Consider the following 22,781-nt stretch of genomic DNA (forward strand, 5'->3'; position numbering starts at 1 on the left):
TCCGGTTGATGCTTTTATAAAAAAAGAATCCTACACAGAAACAACTCACACATATGCATACGTATATAATATGTATTAGTATTATAAGTATATTTGAATAGACGACACACGTGATATGCACGTGTTTATACGTTTTACCCTAGACCGAAATACAAATGTACGAAACACTCCGTGTGGTATCATTAATACATATATAGAAACATATGTGCATACACACGTGACCAAAACATATATACATGTATATATATATATATATATTCTTTTTTTGTAGTTTAACCGCAAGGCACGAGACGATTGGTGAAGTTTCGTAAAAGATCTTTATATATATATATATATATATGTAGTTTCCCTTGAAAATTACCTTGCCTATGGCTAAAAGGGGAAAATTGCTACCTTCGTTGCAACGTTTTTTTTTCTTTTTCTTTTTTTTGTTTACGAATTGTAGAGAAAAGGAGAAAATTTCTACACATCCAGAGAATCGATAAATACTCCATTCGTCTTTCTCATCTTCTCGTCTTCGTTTGACGACCCAGTTAGTTCGAATCGGTAAACCCCTTCCACCACCACCCACCCCCCTCCTCCTCCTCCCATCATACACACAAGTTTCACCGACTGTTGGTTTAATATGGCAAGTGCAAGTGACATACTTTAACTTCGAGAACCTGAGAGTGTGCTGTCACTCTCGAACGAGTTGAAGAAAAAGTTATTTTCAACTTTTCTCTCTCTCTCTCTCTCTCTCTCTTTCTCTCTCTCTCTGTCTCTCTCTCTCTCTCTCTCTCTCTCTCTCTCTCTGTCTCTCTCTCTCTCTCTGTCTCTGTCTTTCTCTGGTTTTTTTTTCTTTTTTTTTTTTTTTAATCTCTTTCTTTCATTCGGTTAGGTGATTATGAAAGTGACCTAGAAATAAGTAGAGGAAGGAATTATATCTTTTTTTCTTTTTTTTTTTTTTAATGAAATACATGTGTGTGTCCAATCATAGCTTTAATCATAGGTTATAAAATGTAGAAGGATAAAATTGAATATGAGAGGAATAGAATTTTCACAGAATTTTCATAGAAAAATTTAGTTTTACAATGTTCGTTCACGAATAACGTTGAAATTACTCAATCAATTTTCATGAAGTTTGGTTTTATTTTGTGTGGTTGTGTTCAACTTAGAATATAGGATCATTTAGCACGCATTTATTTTATATTTTTTATCGCAAATTTAAAGAATTGTTAATGAGAGGTTATGTAGGGCTCTAGGTACTGCAATTTTTCAGTAAACGGCGCTGTACTTCAATTCAATTATTTCAATTTACGTACGACATAACCTTACTTTTTATATATGTTTTTTTTTCTTAATTATTATTATTATTTTATGTATATTTCATTGCAATTGTGGTATTATTTATAATTTACTGAATAGTTTAGAATTATATTAAATCAACATTTTACATTTCAACACTTACTTATATCATGAAAAATACTTTATTAATATTAATAAGTATATTATACAACACACCTATCGATATAATATTAACATTGAATAAATATACAACTTTCTAGATTATATAAATAAAATTTCAAACAAATTTAAATACCCATAAAATAGTTATGATACTCAACACCATCAGTTTCCATATCATCAAAGTATTACACGAAAATTATGCATAATTCCACGATTTAATATAATAAACATATTATTATTATTATTAATAATAATATATTTACAAGAGTTACAAGTAAATGTTGAAATACTTTTCTAAATATAAAATACCTTTTGAAATTGATTTTATCTATAAAACTTGTATGAAATCACGAAGATGTATATGTATGGTGTCTATCAAAAGTATATAAACGTTTGAAATAATTCGTGCCACATAGAATATAAAAGCCTAGATATCTTCTCTCTCTCTCTCTCTCTCTCTCTCTCTCTCTCTTTCTTTCTTTCACTTCTACACGTACACATTTATACATACCTATATATACATGTACATGCATATTCACTCACTCTTTCACACGCGAAAGCGATAACTTTTCCAAGACGACGCGTACACGTCCATCGTGGTTCGAGGTAACACGAGTTTCCCATTTACTCGAACCGATCGAAAAACTTATCGGCATTCACAACTGAGTGCAAGAGAGAGAAAGAGATAATATTAAAGAGAAAGATTATTGGCGTGTTGCATCTCTTATTCTCTCAAAGTATAGAGGGGAGTTTCCATCGCACGTGCATACTCATACTAAATCTTAAGAAACTGCGATAACGTCGGGTAATTAGTTGCCCTTCCTTCTATACTTTTCTTTCCACCTAACCACCCCCCCACCCTTCTCCTTTTCCTTCACCTCCTTCACCTCCTCATTTTGTCTTCTACTTCATCTTTTTCTTTTGAGGTGCATAAGTGTGTGCAACAAAGCGCCATCTCGTTTATGAGTCTGATATCTGATCAAAAATTTTTGATTCATTTTTTCATTTAATTTTTTTGTTAAATAAATTTTGATTTATTTCTAATAATCATGGTTAAAAATTATTTAGAACGTAGTTATGCATTGTCATATTTATGGATTTATTATTTAGAGGTTATCTAAGTCTCTAAGTTCTGTAAGTTTTCAATAGATGGTGGGGTGTATCACAATTCAATTATTTGGCTATATTCACGTCGTACGTTTTTTTTTTCAGATTTTCATGTTGCATAACTAAACTTACTTTTTATATTTTTAAGAATATTATTAGTTTATTTATTGCATTGTAGTTGTAGTTTTATATTGTGTGTTGTTATAGTTTACTAAATAGAATTAAAATCATATTAAATCAACATTTTTTAACAGTGCATCTTAGTATACTAAAAATTATCAAAAGATGGCAGTGTATTACAATTCAATTATTTGGCTATATTCACGTCGTAAGTTTTTCTCAGATTTGCATATGGCATAACAAACCTTACTTTTTATATTTTTTTAAGAATATTATTAGTTTATTCATTCCATTTTAATAGTAGTTTTATTTTTATGTGTTGTTTTAATTTATTAAATAGAATTAGAATAATTAAATCAACATTTGCATCCTAGTAAATAAATATATTTAACCAAACATTATCAAAAGATGGCGGTGTATCACAATTCAATTATTTGGCTATATTCACGTCGTACGTTTTTTTTCAGATTTACATATGGCACAACTAAGCTTACTTTTTAGATTTATTTGTTACTATAATTTACTAAATAGTTTAGTATTATATTAAATCGACATTTTAAAACAAATCTAACATTGTAGTATTTTATAAAAATATTTTAGATGTTTAATATTTCGTTGTATTAAATAAAAAGAGAGAGAGAGAAACATGGCAGAAATAAAAATGGAAGATCTATCAATTATATGATCGACGTTAAAATCGCAGCACGTGTTTACTCGCACGCAAAGTATCATAGAATGAAAAGAAGAAGAACACGAATATGAAGAAAATGAAGGTGAATAAAAAGAAGATAAAGATGAAGATGATGAAGAAGAAGATGAAGATGAAGATGACGATGAAGAAGAAGCATCGTAAATCGTAGTTTCGAAGCTTAGCTAAGTATGATATTCAATGAGGAAAATATCGAGTATAATACGTCGATGTGAGGATATATAGTACCCTCTGGTTCATACTCATTGCTATCGTAAATTGCAGCTATAAACACATTATTGTCGGCGTAAGTGGGTCATTAATATTCCCGACAGTCGTGGGAACCCGCCATTAATGACGTTGGGATTAATACCACCGCCCTTTTCACGCAAACCCTCTACCCCTGTTTATCATACAACTTTAACCCTTTTGTAAGATTGAAGAAAATAAGAACGAAATTTTATAACTTGGTGAAAAAAAAAAAAAAAAACAAAGATTTACTTTCACTTGAAAGTAAATTAAAATTGTTATGTGTGCCATCTTTGAAGGAACCCTTCTACCTGTTACGTGAATTCACGGGAAAATTCTCATGAAATGTTTTTAGTGAAAGGAAACGTACCTAAATGTAAATGTAAATGTAAATGTGAAATTCATTTAACAATCTGTACACACATACACACCTGTCAATTCACATCATTTTATTCTTCAACGTTATTTGTTACGACAAATAACAAAAATAATTTCAATCAATATTTAAAACATGAAAATAAGAGAGAGAGAGAGAGAAGAAGAATGAATGAGAAGTTTGCATCAGATTTTAAAACAGTTTACAAAAAATACAAATAACAAAACATGAATAAATGTGTGTGTGTGTGTGTGTATGCGTGCGTGTTGTTCATTACATGAGGAATAGAAGAGTGTGTTATGGCTAGGTCACGGTCAGGACGATGACCTTTCCTCTTCTTCTAAAGAAAAGAAACAGGAAGAAAAGGAAACTTGTTTTTTACTCTCCTCTTCTTCTTCTTCTTCTTCTTCGTTTCTTTGAGAAGGATAAAGAACATAAGGGACATAAAAAAATATATAAAACTCTTTACTAAATTAATAATAAATATTTTATTTTATTTTATTTACAATTATTTAAAATAAATTATACATTTTGATATATATATATATATATATATATATATATATATATATATATATATTTTATTAGTGTAATTAAAATTTATATACATTTGTTTTATAACTTTCGTATTTAGTGTGATAAATTGGAAAATATTTTTTAATATATAATAAATTGTTTATATATTATTAATTATTTAAAAATAATTTAAAATATAGGTATCTAATAATTATAAATAATCTAAAATATAATTAATAATACATGAAACTGTAATAAAACAATTATTAATTAATTTAAAACGAATGTATATCAAATCTATGAATTTAACATATGATTGATTTAAAATGTATCCTTCAAACGATCAACGTAGTCCTCGTGACCTACTTTTTTCTATTATTAGCATTTCTCTTATAAATGTAAGTAAAATTCTCTCGTTCGTTCAATGTTATGTTTATGTCATTCACCTTAAGACACCACCACCCCCCACACCTCTACCATAGTCTTAATTCCAACGTCTCGAAATCATTTTTATTTTATCTATTATTTCATAGCCAGCATATTTTAAATCTATTCGATCTTCGTATGTGTTCGTCATGTGTCGTATATTTTCGTAATTGTTCCTATACTCGTCCTATACTAGTCCTATACTAGTCTTCCTCGGGCGTCGCAAGGTGTAACATCGATGTTTAAAGGTGTCAAATTCATTTTTACGCATATACGCGTGTGCGTGCATGTACGTGTGTTCGTATAAGTGTATTAGTGTTTTATTCTTATGCAAGTGATGTGTTTTAAGTGCGCGAGTGACTAGTATTAAAAAGTGATATGAAATGTTACGTCGCGTATACGCGTGTACATGCGTACACGTGTGTTCGTATAAATGTATTAATGTTTTATTCATATACAAGTGATGTATTATAAGTGCACGAGTGTGTGTAGTGTTAAAAAGTGATCAAAAATGTTACACATACTAGTTCACTTCAATCGTAGTTTTTATTTCAATATTAAAATCATTTTTATTTTATCATTTATCTCGTAACCAGCATATTTTAATTCTATTCGATCTTCGTGTGTGTTCGTCATGTGTCGTATATTTTCGTAATTGTTCCTATACTCGTCCTATACTAGTCTTCCTCGGGCGTCGCAAGGTGTAACATCGATGTTTAAAGGTGTCAAATTCATTTTTACGCATATACGCGTGTGCGTGCATGTACGTATGTTCGTATAAGTGTATTAGTGTTTTATTCTTATGCAAGTGATGTGTTTTAAGTGCGCGAGTGTCTAGTGTTAAAAAGTGACATAAAGTGTTACACATACATGGATATGAATAATCAAATTCTTTTTGATTTATCTTTCATTTTTTATCTATCGATTGAAAGATGGGTCCTAACTGACACGTGTGTAAGTGTTTTATTCATATACAAGTGATGTGACATAAATGCGCGAGTGTGTGTAGTGTTAAAAAGTGATATATACATGGTGAAGAGTGACACATACATAGATATGGATATGAATATGGATATGGATTTACAATATACCTGGTAATCAAATTCTTTCTAATGATTTTTATCTTTTCTGTTTTTTTTTCTATTGGTATCGGTTCTATCCTAAACTGGCATATTCTACTTATCCTAATTGTTCTGGGAGCAATTATTTTTGTATTTTTTACCAAGGGTAGGTTGCTAGCATCACCCTCGAACCCTCCTCCCTTATCTAGGCTTGAAATAAACTAGGTGTTATCTAGATATTTAGATACTAGTCTAGGCAGAATTAAAATTTATATAATTAAGACTTCATCTTGTTATCCTAGTTCTGGGAGTAATTATTTTTGTATTTTTTACCAAGGGTAGGTTGCTAGCATCACCCTCGAACCCTCCTCCCTTATTTAGGCTTGAGATAAACTAGGTGTTATCTAGATATTTAGATACTAGTCTAGGCAAAGTTAAAATTTTTATTCTAACTTTTAAATATATATTTTTTTAATTAATATTATGAGTTTATTTAAAAAAAAAAAATGGTTTATTATTACATTTTAATAAATGTAAATTAAATTGAATTAATTTATTTTTCTCTAAACTTACAATTGAATTTGAATTGTTCTGATCCGTGTTGCATTTAACCAAAAGATTTGTACAATGCGTGTTGCATTTAACCAAAAGACGTGCATGAGTTATCATATAAACGAAAGAGAAAGAGAAAGAGAATAAGAGAGAATGAAAGAGAGATAGAGAAAGAGAAAGAACATGACAAAAAGAAAAAAATCCAACCTAAGGCAAGAGTGTTATGGGGCCCTAAGACGAATCGTTTCATTAATTCTTACTGAACCATTAGTTTCATGGCATTTCTAAACGACCACCAGCAGCAACAAGATTCTTAAAAAAAAAAAAAAAAAAAACTAATATAGAGAGAAAGAGAAAGAGAGATGGGGATAGGGGGAGGGAGGGGGGATGATAGAAATGAAGGGTAAAAAATAAAGAAAATAAAAAAAAAAGGAGAATGAAGAAAGTAGCTTGTGCTATATACTACTAGGTATGTATGTATGTATATATGTATATATGATTTTATGTATGGGGATATTTGTAACGTACGTAACTTAACGTTGTGTAATTTACACACGGTGAATGCGGAGGAGGTAAGAGAGAAAATATACGCGTGTAATAAACGCACGTCTTGGGATCTACGATCGTAACTATTAATACCTCGACGATATATCGCATATTACGAGCGTATCGAGAGTATATCCGTGAACCACACCCCTTCTTCTTCTTCTTCTTCTTCTTCTCCTTCTCCTTCTACTATTTCTACTTCTTTTTTTGATATGTAATTTTTATTTATTTATTTATTTATTTATTTATACGTTTCATTATTTTTCTATTTCTTTTCTTTTGGATTTAGTTTTGGTTTAGTTCGATGATCGTAAAGAGAGTGTACACACGTGTGTATTATTATTTAAATCGTGGTGATATAGAATCCAATTATTTTGCAATTCTTTTAGAAAATTGTTTAAATAGATTTTTTTTCTTATTATTATTATAAACGATTTGAAGTTAAGAGTTTGATTAAATCGTAAAAAAAATAAATAATTCTTAGTAGGACCAAATTTGTAAGATGTGTTATTACTAGATTCTTTTTCTTTTACTTCTTATTTTTTATTTATATCATTTTTTTTTTATTTTTTTTTTTTTTAAACTAGTTGAGAACGAGATTATCGTCACGCTTGAATAAGAGAAGAAATAGAAACAGATAAACAGACGTTAGATATATATATATATATATATTATATTTACAGATCTAGTAATTTATTGTGTGGTCAGTTTGTAAAACGTATAAAAAAGAAAAAAAATTACACACAGACATACAGAGACATACACCAATCATTGAGAGAAAATATTATCATAGAAAATTACATAAAATATATTCTTCTATTATCATATTACAAATATAAAAAGAAAAAGAAAAAAGATTAGAAAAAAGTAAAAAAGAAAAAAGAAGAAAGAATTTAATTAACAAACACATCCCCCCTCACCTTAAATAAAAAAAAAAATACAATTTCTACGAGAATACAAAAGTGCATTTACTTGCTTACATTATGTACAATTAAATACATACATACATACACATATATATACATATATACATGCATGCATAATACAATAGGTAAAATTCAAATGAAACAGCTAGTTAACAGATGAGAAGAAGAAGAAGAAGAAGAAGACACGCGATTAGAGTTAATCGTCAAGATAAAAAAGAAAGGGTTGCCAACAACACTCGGAATTTTGATGAGAAGGAAAAAGAGGAGAGTTAAAAGGAGGAGAAGGAGGAGGGGGAGGGGGATTAGTTAGGAGGGAAATGAGTGGAGGAGGAGAAGGAAGAAGAAGAAGAAGAAGAAGAAGGAAGGGAAAAACCGTTCTACCTACTTACGAACAAATGCGTTCATTCGAGTGTTGCTCCGTGACCGTAAAACATCATGACATAGTTTAATAAAAGGTTCACCCAAGCCATAACGTTGGCATAAAGTCCACCGTTTTATGTACCATAAAATTGTTACGGCTCTTCTTACTCCCTCCCACCCCCTATCCCCTACCCCTATCCTCCTCCCTCCCCCCAACCATAATGAAATCCCAGTCGCGAGCAACTTCGAGAAACAGATGCAGAAAGAAAACATATATATATATTGTATACACTATATTATTTTTTATATATATTATTTTACATATTATTTTATATAAATATATATATATACTGTATTTTTAATTTTAGTATTATTAATATTTAATTTTATATATTATTTAATTTTACACATAAGCAATATTTTATTATATATATTAGTAATATATTTTATTTTATATTTTATTTTGTATATTATTTTATTTTACATATTATTTTATATATATAGAAAAATAAATTGTTTTAAAAAAAAAAAGAAAATAATAATCTTAAAGTAATGCACTGAACGTAAATTTGTAAAAATACAAAGAAATAAATTTTCGTAAAGAGTGGGAGTAGTAGGTGTTTGGGTGGGAGTAGATGATGTTTGGGTGGGAGAGTTAGATGTTTAAGTGGGGATAAGAAGTGTAAGAAGAAAACGAAGTAAACAGTATGCGTTAAATCTCAAAAATACGAGAATGTTTTGGCGAATGAGCTCGATTTATCGCACAATTTGTCTGTCGTCTACCACTTTCATATTCTTTTTCTTTCTTTCTTTCTTACTTATTTACTTACCTACTGATATTTTGAGAAACTACTAATGCAACAACACACATTTGAACACAACCAACTACGAACAACTTCGTATAGAAAAATTCAAAGTGAGAAATTGAAATAGACAAACACACGTGCTCCAATCTTTTATTTTCATTTATTTATTTTTTAATTAAAATTTAGATGAAGAAAAAAAAATAAAAATATGATTCCACTCTGTCTGTGTGTTTGTGTGATTTTGGATTTTGTTTTTTCTTTTTCTATTCTCACGTTTCAATTTTTCCAAATATTTTTTTTTCTTAATCAAAATGCAATTGGATGCATTGAGAAACAATTTGAACTTTTAAAACAAATAAAAAGAATTTTACAATTAAGCAAACACTCGCATTCAATCTATTGCAATTTGCAATGCATATTGCAATTTGTTATAATTTTCAAGAACAAAATGCAATTGGATGCATTAAAAAACAATTTGAAACTTTAAATAAAAAAAGAAAATTAATTTTATAAAATTAAGCAAATACTCGCATTCAATCCATTGCAATTTGCAATGCATATTGCAATGCATATTGCATATTGCAATTTGTTATAATTTTCAAGAACAAAATGCAATTGGATGCATTAAAAAACAATTTGAAACTTCAAAAAAAAAAAAAAGAAAATTAATTTTATAAAATTAAGCAAACATTCGAATTCAATGCACTATTGCAATTTGTTATAAAAATTTGCGGAAAAAAAACAAAATCAATTGAATAATACTGATAGATAATAGATAACAGCATCTTTTATTTAATTTTTTTATTTTTTATTTTGAAAATATTCTCTTTCAACTACTACGAACGTAAGTTTGGTTGGTACGCGTAGCTTTGCGTAGAAATATGCCGACTCGTTGTATCAAAGGTTCATCGTTAAGGTCTTAAGGGTCGCGACCCCCTAGCCAGAAATTCCTTTATCTTCATCTTCGCGTTTTTATTACACCCTCTTTCTCTCTTTCTCTTTCTCATTCTCTCTGGCACTGTCTTCTTCTCAACGTGTGGTGTGGTGTGGTGTTGTGTGGTGTGGTGTGGTGTGGTGGTACAGCATTGGAAGATGATCAGCTCGATCGATGGCCCTTCGATCCTCTCTCGGCCTCTTTCAAACGAGTTTCTCGAATAAAATGAACAATATGATGAAGAAAATGATGATGATGATGATGATCATGATGAAGAAGATGAAAAAGAAATAAAAGAAAATAATAAAACAAAAAAAACAAAAAAAGATTCTCTCTTCTTATGGGATAAATTCTCACCAATTTTTCTTGAATTATCTCACGAAATTATATTGAAAAATATTTTATCGATTGATTCATCAATCGATAGATGAATCGATCGATTATTTATAATATCAAATTCATATATACATATAATAATAAAATTATTTAAATTATAATAGAGAAGAATTAATTGTAACAATAACAAATTTATATTTAAAATAAAACAAATTTTCTTTTATTTCGTTAGGTAAAATAATTTATCGATTGTTTATAATTTAAAATGCATATAATTATTAAATTATATAAATTATAGTAAAAAAAAAAAACAAAAGTTAATTATAGAACAAAAAATTATATTTTAAACGAAATAAATTTTATTTTATTTTATTTCATTATGAAAAATAATTTCGAACAAATTTGTTTTGTATTCTTTCATCAATCTTTTTTTTTTTTTTTTTTTTTTTTTTATATTCAACAATTTATTGATTTTTAATTTTTTTATGGATCATATTAGAAAAGAAGAAGAAGAAGAAGAAGAGTTAACTTTAGAAATAAAAAAAAAAATAAAATGAAATGAAAGATAAAACAAAAAAAAAAAAGAAAAAATATTAAAACCGATCGTTTGCAACGATATACTTACGATCGGTTTCTCGTGTAATTAAGGTTACCCCATAGAGAGGAGGAGGTTGCAATTAGAAAAGGCTTATAGTAGTAAGGCCGACTCTCTCGCGAATAATGATTTCCTTCTAACCTAACCGGAAATCTATAAAATTAACAGCATATCTACTATAAGGTTACTTTTGAAAAAAAAAAAAATAACCCAAAATAAAAAATATTCTCTTATGATCTTAGTATTGAACTTCATTGGAAACCAACACAGTGTGATACTAAATTTGTTAATATATACATATGCTTTTATATTTTTATACTTCTTTCATTTCTCTATCAGTTAAAAGCTCATAAATAATATCTGATATTCAAAATTGAAAGAAAATTACCCAAAATAAAAAATATTTCATTTTGATCTTAGTATTGAACTTCATTGGAGACCAATTCAGTGTGATACTAAATTTTTTAATATATACATATGCTTTTATATTTTTGTACTTCTTTCATTTCTCTATCAGTTAAAAGCTCATAAATAATATCTGATATTCAAAATTAAAAGAAAATTACCCAAAATAAAAAATATTTCATTTTGATCTTAGTATTGAACTTCATTGGAGACCAATTCAGTGTGATACTAAATTTTTAATATATACATATGCTTTTATATTTTTGTACTTTCATTTCTCTATCAGTTAAAAGCTCATAAATAATATCTGATATTCAAAATTGAAAGAAAATTACCCAAAATAAAAAATATTTCATTTTGATCTTAGTATTGAACTTCATTGGAGACCAACACAGTGTGATACTAAATTTGTTAATATATACATATGCTTCTATATTTTTGTACTTCTTTCATTTCTCTATCAGTTAAAAGCTCATAAATAATATCTGATATTCAAAATTGAAAGAAAATTACCCAAAATAAAAAATATTTCATTTTGATCTTAGTATTGAACTTCATTGGAGACCAATTCAGTGTGACACTGAATTTTTGATATTATTAAACGACTTAAATAATTTCATGATATTTTTTATTCGAGTATTTAGAAATGTTTTTTTGTAATAAACAATTAAATTACTTTAAGAATCTTTATAAATAAAAAAAGGATAATTTAACAACGTTTCATCGTAGGCAAAGAAGAGAAAGACTATGTTTGCTCGAGCAACAACAACCGTTAGAACTTTATCTACAATATTCGTCTTCTCTTCTGAGACTTACTTTCTAAAGCTGTGAAAACAGTATAACTCTATAAAGTAACTTAGAAACAAGAGTATGAAAGTTAACTTTGTGGATATTCATCTTCTTCCCATTTTTTTCTCCCTTTTTTTTTTTTACAACTTATATTTCTGTTTTTCTAAAACATATATTATAATACAATTAATTCTACATTAATCGAAACAATGAAGAAAAATCAAACACATATTATGTTTTTAATCATAAAAATGATCAAAACAATTAAAATTAAATATAAAATATTAAATAGAAAATGAATAATAATAATAATAATAAAAGGTCAGATATAAATGACGTTTAGTTCAATGATAATCAAGTAACGATAATCAAATATGCATTTCTCTCTTTCTCTATGTGTTTTTATGTATGTGTATGTATGTATGTGTGTGTGTTCTTTTAACTCGAAGATCGAGGATCGAGGTCGAGTCATTTTCTGGTTTTTGATATGTCGAAAGATAACGTCAACGTGACACTTGTCGCCAGATGTTGTGGTTTGGCTCAGTGCTCACGCGACACGTTTCATTAAACGTTTTACGCATATGAACACACATGGACCACCATCATACACAGACAACACACCATACACAGGACACATCAACTAAAGTATTCACTTAAGTAGAAATTCTCCTTTTTTTTTTTTTTTTTTTTTTATTATTTCTTTTAGTTTAATTTGAACTTTCGAAAGGAAGATTTAAAGATGATCGATATGATATATTTTATCGTGTGGAATAAATTTATTAATATGTTGCTTCTGTGTTTGTACTTAATATTTTTCTTTTGGTTATTCTTATCGTGAAATTGTGAAAAATATTACGAAATTTATTATTATTATATTTTATTTTTTTTTTATTTTAAATATATTTAGAGGATTATTGAAAAATGTAATAAATAAATTGTATGTTAAATATGGGATTTATAAAAAGTATAGTAAATTTAGAAATTGTGTAATTTAATATATTAGAAAATATAATCAATAAATCCTATATATATATATTATAGGATATTTAATTAATAATATAGAATTTACTAATTATAATTTATAAAAAATAACTATGTGGTAATTTATTGAAGTATTCGTGTTATTTATACATTGCAATTTCGTGGAACACATACACACACACACACGCTTATGAAATTCATTTGATTCTTCTATTTCTTGTATTTCGTTCAATAATTTGTTAATAAAATTATTTGGTCTTTTTTTTTTTTTAAATTAATATAAAATACATACATCTATGTTTTTAAAGTTTATTGTGCATAAAATGTTTCTTAGTATCTATTTTTCTATTTTAATAATAAAATATAATAATATAATATAATATAATAATTACAAATAATAAAAATATAGAAAGATAGTTAATTAAAATAGACTTCGATATATATTTATTCGATAAATAAATAATAAATAATAATAATTTTAATAATAATTTTAATGAGGAACCGTTATAGTTTTACCATACATATATATTTATATATATGCTATATATCCTCATTAACACTTCCTGTTTGTCTTTTTCCAGAGACGAGACATAGGATGGGCTCATCCGTGCGAGCACTCGTTCTACATTGAAGAGGTGGAGTACCGTAAGGGTGGAGGGGGAAGGGTGGTAAAAGGCGAAGGAAAAAGGAAGGAAGGATGCCCGCCTCGCAAGCCGCCGCAACTGAGCGGCGAAACGAAAGAGTTATGGTTTGTATTACGTCAAATGTAATATACCTTTTCTCTCTAGTACATATACATATATACTATAGTATATGGTGTATAGTATAATACTCGTTTTATAAACGATCGTGGCTAACTTCTTCCCCTTCTTCCCCTCCTTCACCCCCAACAACCAACCAACCCATTTTCTCTTTTCTTTTCTTTTCTTTTCTTTTCTTTTCTTTTTATACTCGTTTATGACACGTGGCTTTTAACATGTTTCATTCATGATCACGTGGATTCACTAATTCCCCATAACACCCTAATTCGTATCAATTAATATCCTATATTAAATTAATCATAATCTTTATATATAAAAATTCAATGCAACATTGTATCCAATACTAAGTTCAATACTAAGATCTTCATGAAATGTTGTCATTATTTAGTATGATTTTTTCAACTTAGAAAATCATTTTGTATTGTTAATTTAAGGATTTAATTATTTAGAGGTTATTTAAGTCTCTAAGTTGTTTAAATATTCAATAAATGGCGGTGTATTACAATTCAGTTATTTGGCTATATTCACGTCGTACGTTTTTCTCAGATTTGCATATGGCGTAACTAACCTTATTTTTATATTTCTTTTTTCGTGTATTATTAGTTTATTCATTCCATTTTAATTGTAGTTTTATTTTTATCTGTTGTTTTAATTTATTAAATAGAATTAGAATCATTAAATCAACATTTGCATCCTAGTAAATAAATATATTTAACCAAACATTATCAAAAGATGGCAATGTATCACAATTCAATTATTTGGCTATATTCACGTCGTACATTTTTCTCAGATTTACATATCGCGTAACTAACCTTACTTTTTAGATTTATTTCTTGTTATTATTTACTAAATAGTTTAGTATTATATTAAATCAACATTTTCTAATAAAACCACAGTAATGCGTAACCAAACCATCCTAATATTTAAATATATATTATATTTAACCAAACATTAATCAAAAATTAATTAACAAAATAAATATTTATTTAAATAAACGATCGCGCGTATTAAATCATTGACGTTAGAAAGTGTTTTGGATGTTAGCCAATGTTTAGCCATGGTGTTATAATAATAATAATACTTGTTATTTTCAAATCCACGTTAAAATCGAATCGGCACACAATCTAAGATTAGAATTAGACAGGTGAAACCACCGCAATGGTTACACGAGTTAGTTAGAATTATTGCGATTATTTAATAGAGATACGACTTTTGAAGAAGAAATCGAAAGGGACGTGTTGGGGGTAGGTGTGGGGGGGTGGAGGGGAAAAAAACCTTTCTCTTATATAAAATATAATCGATATAGCATTAGAAGAAAAAAAACATACTATCGATTACGATGTTTCATGCTAGAAAAGACGAGAAATAACAACTCACTTGCCGTAATTCCGCTTCCGTTTTTAAATTATTATTATTATTATTATTATGGTCATCGTTAAACGTTTATTATTTTATACTATTTTATGTTATGTTTTTTATTTTTGTTATTGTTGTTGTTGTTGATGTACTAGGAAGATAAAAAGAAAGAAAGAGAGAGAGAGAGAGATGGAAAGAAACTTGAAAGTGCAAGTGAACGGTGGCAAAGTGCATATAAAAGTTTCTTTATGTTTTTTTTTTTTTTTTTTTTTTCTACAAACTTTTCTTACGTGTTGTGTTACGAGAGTTATTTTTTTACGTTTTATTAAGTATGACGCGTTAGGGTCTTATGCAACATGCCTACTATTAAACTTGCTGTACAATGCATAAACAGTTGGCACGTTTTAAATCGTATCCTGCTTCGGAATGACCTATGCAATTTTTAATGCAATCATTTCAATCAACTTTTTTTATACAACTTTCATGAATATTCTTGAAATAATCAAATAGCGGGATAAAATGGGTTCTTAAACATTAGTATTAACAATTATTTTAATGATTTCTTCAATGATTGATTTGATACAATTGGACTCGATTTGATTTGATTTGATTTGATTGACGTAAGAATTGAAGTTATTTCATTTTTAAATCGAGTATTATAATTTATTTAAAAATATGTTTAATGTGAGGGATTAAACAATAAAATTGGTTAGTGAAGTTTGAGTATTAAGGTTTCTTAGAATTTTAAGATAAAAAGAGATAGACGTTTGACAAATCAAACAATAAAAATTTCTAAAGAATTTAGTGTGTGTGTGTGTGTGTGTGTGTACATTGATATTAAAACAAAATAAAAAGACACAGGAAACGGATGTGAAAGCGAAGCAATAGGTGTTTCTTCGATTAACCAATTTATGTTACCTGACATACCTTCTTTTTACCGACGAACAAAACGAACGAACGAATGAACGGTACTTGCATTGTTACGCGTATTACGGTCGTTAAACAGTTTTCGTTAGAAAAATTAGAATGATTTTAAAACAATACCTTAACGACACTTTTTTTTCTAACAAAAAAAAAAAATAATTTGTATTTATCTATTGATATTTACAGATCTCACACGAACCGCCAAAATTAAAAACAACGTTAAAAATACCACCTAAACAAGCCACGAATCCTCTTCAATTTGTCAAAGTTGGACCATGTTCTTTGTATCGTACTGCACAAGAACAATTACAAAAAGTTCAAGAAGTTAAGAAGATCAAACAGGAGGTACGAGATGATCCGGAAGATTGGCAATCGGTAAGAACATAAATAACAACAAATAATTATTAACTTTATTTATTTAATTTTTATTTGATAAATTAATTGTATGACAAGTTGTCTACGTTTGTAGAGTACGTCAACTACGTTTGTGTTTCTTATTTTTCATTATTTATTATATTAAAATTAATTTTTAAATAATACAAAAAATAATTAAACGTACAATTCAATAATAATTTGATAAGTGTATTTTGTTTTTGTGGAACACTTATGAATATTTTTTTTAAATGCAATATTATACTTTTTATTATTATTATTATTAATAATAATAATAATAATAAAATAATGATTGTATTATTATAGAATTTAGATAATTGGAAGAGCAGTAGGAGGAAGCGTCAAGAGCATATAATAGAACGAGTGGTGGAGGTTAAAAAGTTAGAACTGGAGGAGCACGATAGGCAACGTCGTCGAAGTAAAACCTTCTCGGAGATGATGGAAGAGCGAGGTAACAGAGGTCGGAAATTGAGTATTAGTCTGGCCATGTATCATGAGGAGGATGCGAACGATTTGAGCGACCTTGGAATCGGTACTAGTAGTGGCAAAAGTTCAGTTAGTGGTGACACCCACGATGATGCTCACAGTGTTCTCGTAAGTTTACATTTTTATCATTTTAAATAAACAATTATTAGATATTTATCAATTTTATTAATTAACATTACATATTTAATTTATACAATTATATTTTTATTGCAAATTTAAAGATTTATTATACTTAGGGGTTATTTATCTAAGTCTCTAAGTTGTTTAAATATTCAATAGATGGTGGTGTATCACAATTCAATTATTTGGCTATATTCACGTCGTACATTTTTCTCAGATTTACATATGGCATAACTAACCTTACTTTTTTATATTTTTTCGTGTATTATTATTTTATGCATTCCATTATAATTGCAATATTATTTTATATGTTCTTATAATTTACCATAAATAATTTATAATTAACCTTTTTATAACAAAGCAACAATGTAATAAAACAAAAAATGTATTCTATCGTGCATGGTTTCTTTTTAAATTTTTTTCAGAGCGACAGAGACAGTGAAATTGAAAAGAACCACTCGGACGTTGACAACGTGACCGGTGATACCGGTGACAATGTGAACAATAATAACGCTAATCGATCATCAACCGGAATGACAACTCTGACGACAACGGCGACGACGACGACGACGGCAACAACAACGACAGCAACTAGTGCAACGAAGAAACCATTTGGTAATGGGTTTCATGGTCATAATCATAATCAGGAATACGATTCGGCAACTACGGCGACAGCTAGTTCGCCAGAACCGGAAGAGTACACGTACGAGGGTGCAATTCGTGGTTACGTTTCAAGAGTATCGCAAAATATACCAAGGAGATCATTGGTTAATTTGGATGTTAAATTGGATAACGTTAAATCGTCTTCGTCGAATGGATCGAAGATTAGCTTGAACGAGGATAACAAAGTTGCATCAACAACATCAACAACAACTGTGGGAACCACAACAACGATAACACCAATTGTCAAAGTGGACATATCCAAAAGACGTGAAATCTTTGAGAAGGGAACGCAAAAGTGTTCAGACCAAAAATCAAATAACGCTAATAATAATAATAATAATAATAGTAATAATAATAATAATAATAATAATAGGCTCTCGGGTGACTTCACAAGTACGAAGTCAATCAAGGAGAGACTGTCCAACCTGGAGAAGCAAAAAATTGAATTGGATAATAACGATAAGATATCAAACAAGGGACTTAACAGATTATCCGGTGATATGAGTTCTATCAGGGAAAGGTTGTCACATTTGGAGAAACAGACGATAGAACGTGAAAGTAAGATGATTAATAATACTTCCAATAATCACAAGATAATCGTTAACAGTGGTGACGAATTGGAAAATGTAAGACCACTTCGTGAAAGGTTATCAACGTTAGAAAAATATAGCAGCAGTGATGAATCATCAGCACCACCAAACACGTTACATGAGTCAAGACAACACAACAATGAATTTACCGCTAGAACAATAAAGGATCGTTTAAATGCATTGGACGTTATCAGAAGCAAAGAATCGTCAGATAAAAGAGTATCGATGGTTAAACACTCCCTTTGCTTCAGGGATCAAGAAAATAGGATTGATACATCAACACCTAGCGAAAGAAGTTCATCACCTGACTCGGAATATCGTGCACCTAGAGCTGCCTTTCATAGAAGTCTCGATTCCCTTGATGCCGATGCTTCCAGTGGACCTGACACCTTCGAACGTGTTCAAAGTCTCGAAGAATTTGATTATGGTCGACGTTATCCAGCCTCGTCATCATCGGCCGAACTTTTGAACGATACCGATCGTGAGGATTCTGGAATTCACACAGCTGACGTTAGTTGTTCGGTTAGCCAAGCAGATGAACCGGTTGACGAAGAAATCATCGTACACGCAACTACAATTATCGAAGAAAAACCAGAGGATCTTCGAACGATCGAGGCTACTTCTTGTTGTTCAACTTCGTCTAATCATGATAATAATATAATTATGACGAAGTCGAGCACCGTTGTTGCCAACGAGTCTACGACGACTGTCACCAATCATCAGCAAGATGCAGTAGCAACTAAGGTAGGATTAGATTATATTTTTGTATATGCTTTTTTTTTTTTTTATTTCCTAATCCTCCCCCACACTTACCACCGAGGCTTTATTTTATTTTCTATATTTATCATCGTTGAATTTCGAAGACATGCAGAAATATCCGGGTCACGTGGTAGTACTACACTTAACAAACCAACGTTTCAATTAATAACTGTATAAATAATAACTTTTGTTTTTATATTTTTTTTTTTGGTTTCTTTTTGTTTGTCAATTTGTCGTTAATTGGGTATATGGTTTAATGGTAAAAATCTGGTGTATACATTTTTAATTTCTTAGGATACTGCTGATACTTCTTCTGGGGAACGGTCGACTAACAAATCATGCCCGCATATGCAAGTAGAAGTTAATACTAACTCTAATACAACAACACTACCACCCACGTCGAATCGTCCGATTGTCTATCAAAGTCCCAGAGTACCCCCACGAAGAACACCACCTGAAACACTTCCTAAACCGAAGCTAAACCTTTTAAAGGATCATCCTATTGATCCCGTTAACAACAACAACAACAACAACGAAACTTTATCTGTTACCAAAGATACAGAAGATCCCATTCCCATAGAAGACAATCCATTAACATCAACACCTTCAAACATTTCTATGGAATCATCAAGCACCACCAACACTTGTCCAATTCAAGACACTTCAAAGATTACACGAACAGCTTCCAAAATCCCAACACCACTCCCACGTAAAACTGTGCCTACTAAATCATCACCAACTCATGCTAGTCCACCAACAACGTCATCATCTACTCCCAAACTCCAATCATCATCATCGTCATCGTCGTCATCGTCATCGTCATCATCGGCTTCATCGTCAACGTCAAAAACTACTCGTACTTCGTCTAACCAAAATCCTAAAGCTTCGGAAATCCCACTTCCAGTTAATTCTAATTCATCATCCAAAATATCATCGTCATCGTCATCGTCATCGTCATCGTCATCTTGTCCTACTACAACTACTACTACTACTACTACTTCATCTTCATCTTCATCTTCATCATCCTCACCTACATCCAACACGGATAACCAACAATCAACAACAACAACAACAAATGCCGAGGATACAATAACAAATCCTTGTGACGAAAGACGACGAACGGTTGTGGAAATTTGCGAAAAGGTGGTGGTACCCCATGGAAAAATACCCGGGACACCATCAGTAACACCATTCATCACGGTGGATCGCGTTAATGAGAAGATGAATTCAACCATGGCAGAGGTTAGGATCGAACAACGACGTAACAACGCTTTTAAAAAATCTTAAAGATAATTATTATTAATATCATGATCATTATCATTATAATTATCTCAGTCCAGGGGCGTATCTCCTATATATATATATATATTTTCATTATTTATTTCAACTATTTTCGATTAGAAGCACATTTTAGATTTTTCTTTTTCTTTTCTTTCTGTAATTTGCTAAAGAAAATTTTACAAAGAAACAAAAACAAAAAAAAATAGTATCTAGATTTCTAGGTTAACCATACGAAACTAAATGTATAATGTACATATATATACGTGTCATTTATTTATAATTTAATTTAATTAATAATGCAAATTTTCAAAGGAATTTATTCAAACGATAACTAATTGTTAGGATGAAATAATTTTTTATTTCATTATATAAATAAATAAAAAAAAGAAAATAACTTTAATATTATTAATATTAATGTATTCAATAAAATACTATTAATATTAATAATTAAATAAAATTAATTAATTAATGTTTCATATCAAATATCACCAGGGAGGATGGTTTCATATGAAAGATTTTTATTATATTTTCTTTTTTGTTTATTTAATAAATGAATACAAAATTATTACATATTACAATTAGTGATTGTTTAAATTCTGTATGCAAGTTTATAAATAATTCATATACGTGTATTTAAAAAACATTTATTATTATTATTATTATTATATAATATGTCAAATATAATATATATATATATTGTCATATATATATATGTGTATATTTGATACAGAATTCGTAATTATATATTTCCTTATGATATATTATTTATAATAATGATAATAATAAGAAAATGTGCAATGAAGAATTTATATATATATATATATATATATATAATATCTTATATTAAATATTACATTTTTATTAATTAATATTATCATATATAATATTATTATTATTAATATTATTATTAGTATTTTAGAAATCTCGTGTGTATACAAATTGACAAATTGAATTAACAAATATGTACACAAGTTATTTAATTGTTTCGTATGGGACGTCCTTAATAATAATAATTGCGAATAGAATTTTTTTTTTCTTTTTTGTATATAAAATTTTCAAAAGGGGAAGCTTGGTGGTAGAGAAATAAAATTTAAAGTGAAATGATTTCTAATTTATAAAAATTTTCAATAGAATAATTCTATAAAAGAGAATTTATTGATTTAAATCAATGATGATGTTAAATGTGCACTTTCAATTGCAATTTTAAAAAAAAAAACCAAACACAACGCGTTCTTTATGTTTTTTCTTATACAAATTTTTGTCTCATTCATTAACTTTCTTTTCTTTTTTGATTTATTTTCTTGTCTTCGTAAAAAAAAAAGAAAAAAAAATCATAGTCTTCCATGTCAAGAAAAATAAACTTGACTTTAAATTAAAAAAAAAAAAAAAACAAAGAAAATAATCACGATTGTTTTAAATGAAATTTATTGAATTAAATATTGATTAAAGTTAATATTAATTTTTATAATAACAATTTCAATTTGTTAAACAATATTTCTTCTACCTATAGCTTCCCTCAAACATATATATATATATATATATATATATCATTATCATCGTCATCAAAGTCGTCATCAGAGTCGTCGTCAGAGTCGTCGTCATTCATTACGCGTACCAACATATTTAAAAGCGTAATAAAACAAAACAAAACAAAAAAAAATACAAAAAAAAAGAAACAAAAATTAAAAAAATACAAATGAATAGGAGGATTGAATAAAATCATCCTCCCCCTCCCCTAATCCTCGTGGTTAATTAAAAAAAAAAAAAACTATGTGTATATAGAAAAAAAACAATAAATAAATAAATAAATAAATAACATTGCGATGCGAGACCGGAAAAAAGAAACTATAACAAAAACAAAGTATAATAAAATAAAATAAAATAAAATAAAATAAAATAACATTAAAAAAAAAAAAAAAGAGGAAATATAATATAAAGCGTTGATTAAATTAATATTAAATTATAAATTATAAATTAATAAGAAAAAAAAAAAAGTAATCGCAAGTTAGAGCTAGAGTTCCAAGTAGTAGTAGTAGTAGTAGTAATATTCGGAAAATATAATATAAATTTACATGCATATATATATATATATAAATATAAATATAAATAATCATGACGTATTCTTTCTCTGTCTTTCTTTCTTTCTTCTCTTTCTTCTCTTTCTTCTCTTTCTTTTCTTTCTTCTTCTCTTTCTCCATAAAATAAAAAAAAAACAACAACAAATCTTCG

General features: G+C 28.5%; 1 protein-coding gene across 1 annotated transcript in view; it reads left to right on the forward strand.

Moving 5' to 3' along the window:
* smash (smallish) overlaps positions 1–22,781 on the forward strand; it is an 86,731-nt gene that overhangs the window by 51,059 nt on the left and 12,891 nt on the right. Inside the window, 5 exon segments of the mRNA XM_015333308.2 lie at positions 13,801–13,967; positions 16,447–16,635; positions 16,960–17,247; positions 17,685–19,256; positions 19,566–20,513. Coding sequence (XP_015188794.2) covers positions 13,917–13,967; positions 16,447–16,635; positions 16,960–17,247; positions 17,685–19,256; positions 19,566–20,513 — 3,048 coding nt within the window. The 5' untranslated portion in view covers positions 13,801–13,916.

The sequence above is a fragment of the Polistes dominula genome, unplaced genomic scaffold, assembly GCF_049000335.1.
Source record: "Polistes dominula isolate Pdom_NZ unplaced genomic scaffold, Pdom_raw_medaka contig_26, whole genome shotgun sequence".
Classification (NCBI taxonomy): Eukaryota; Metazoa; Arthropoda; class Insecta; order Hymenoptera; family Vespidae; genus Polistes; species Polistes dominula.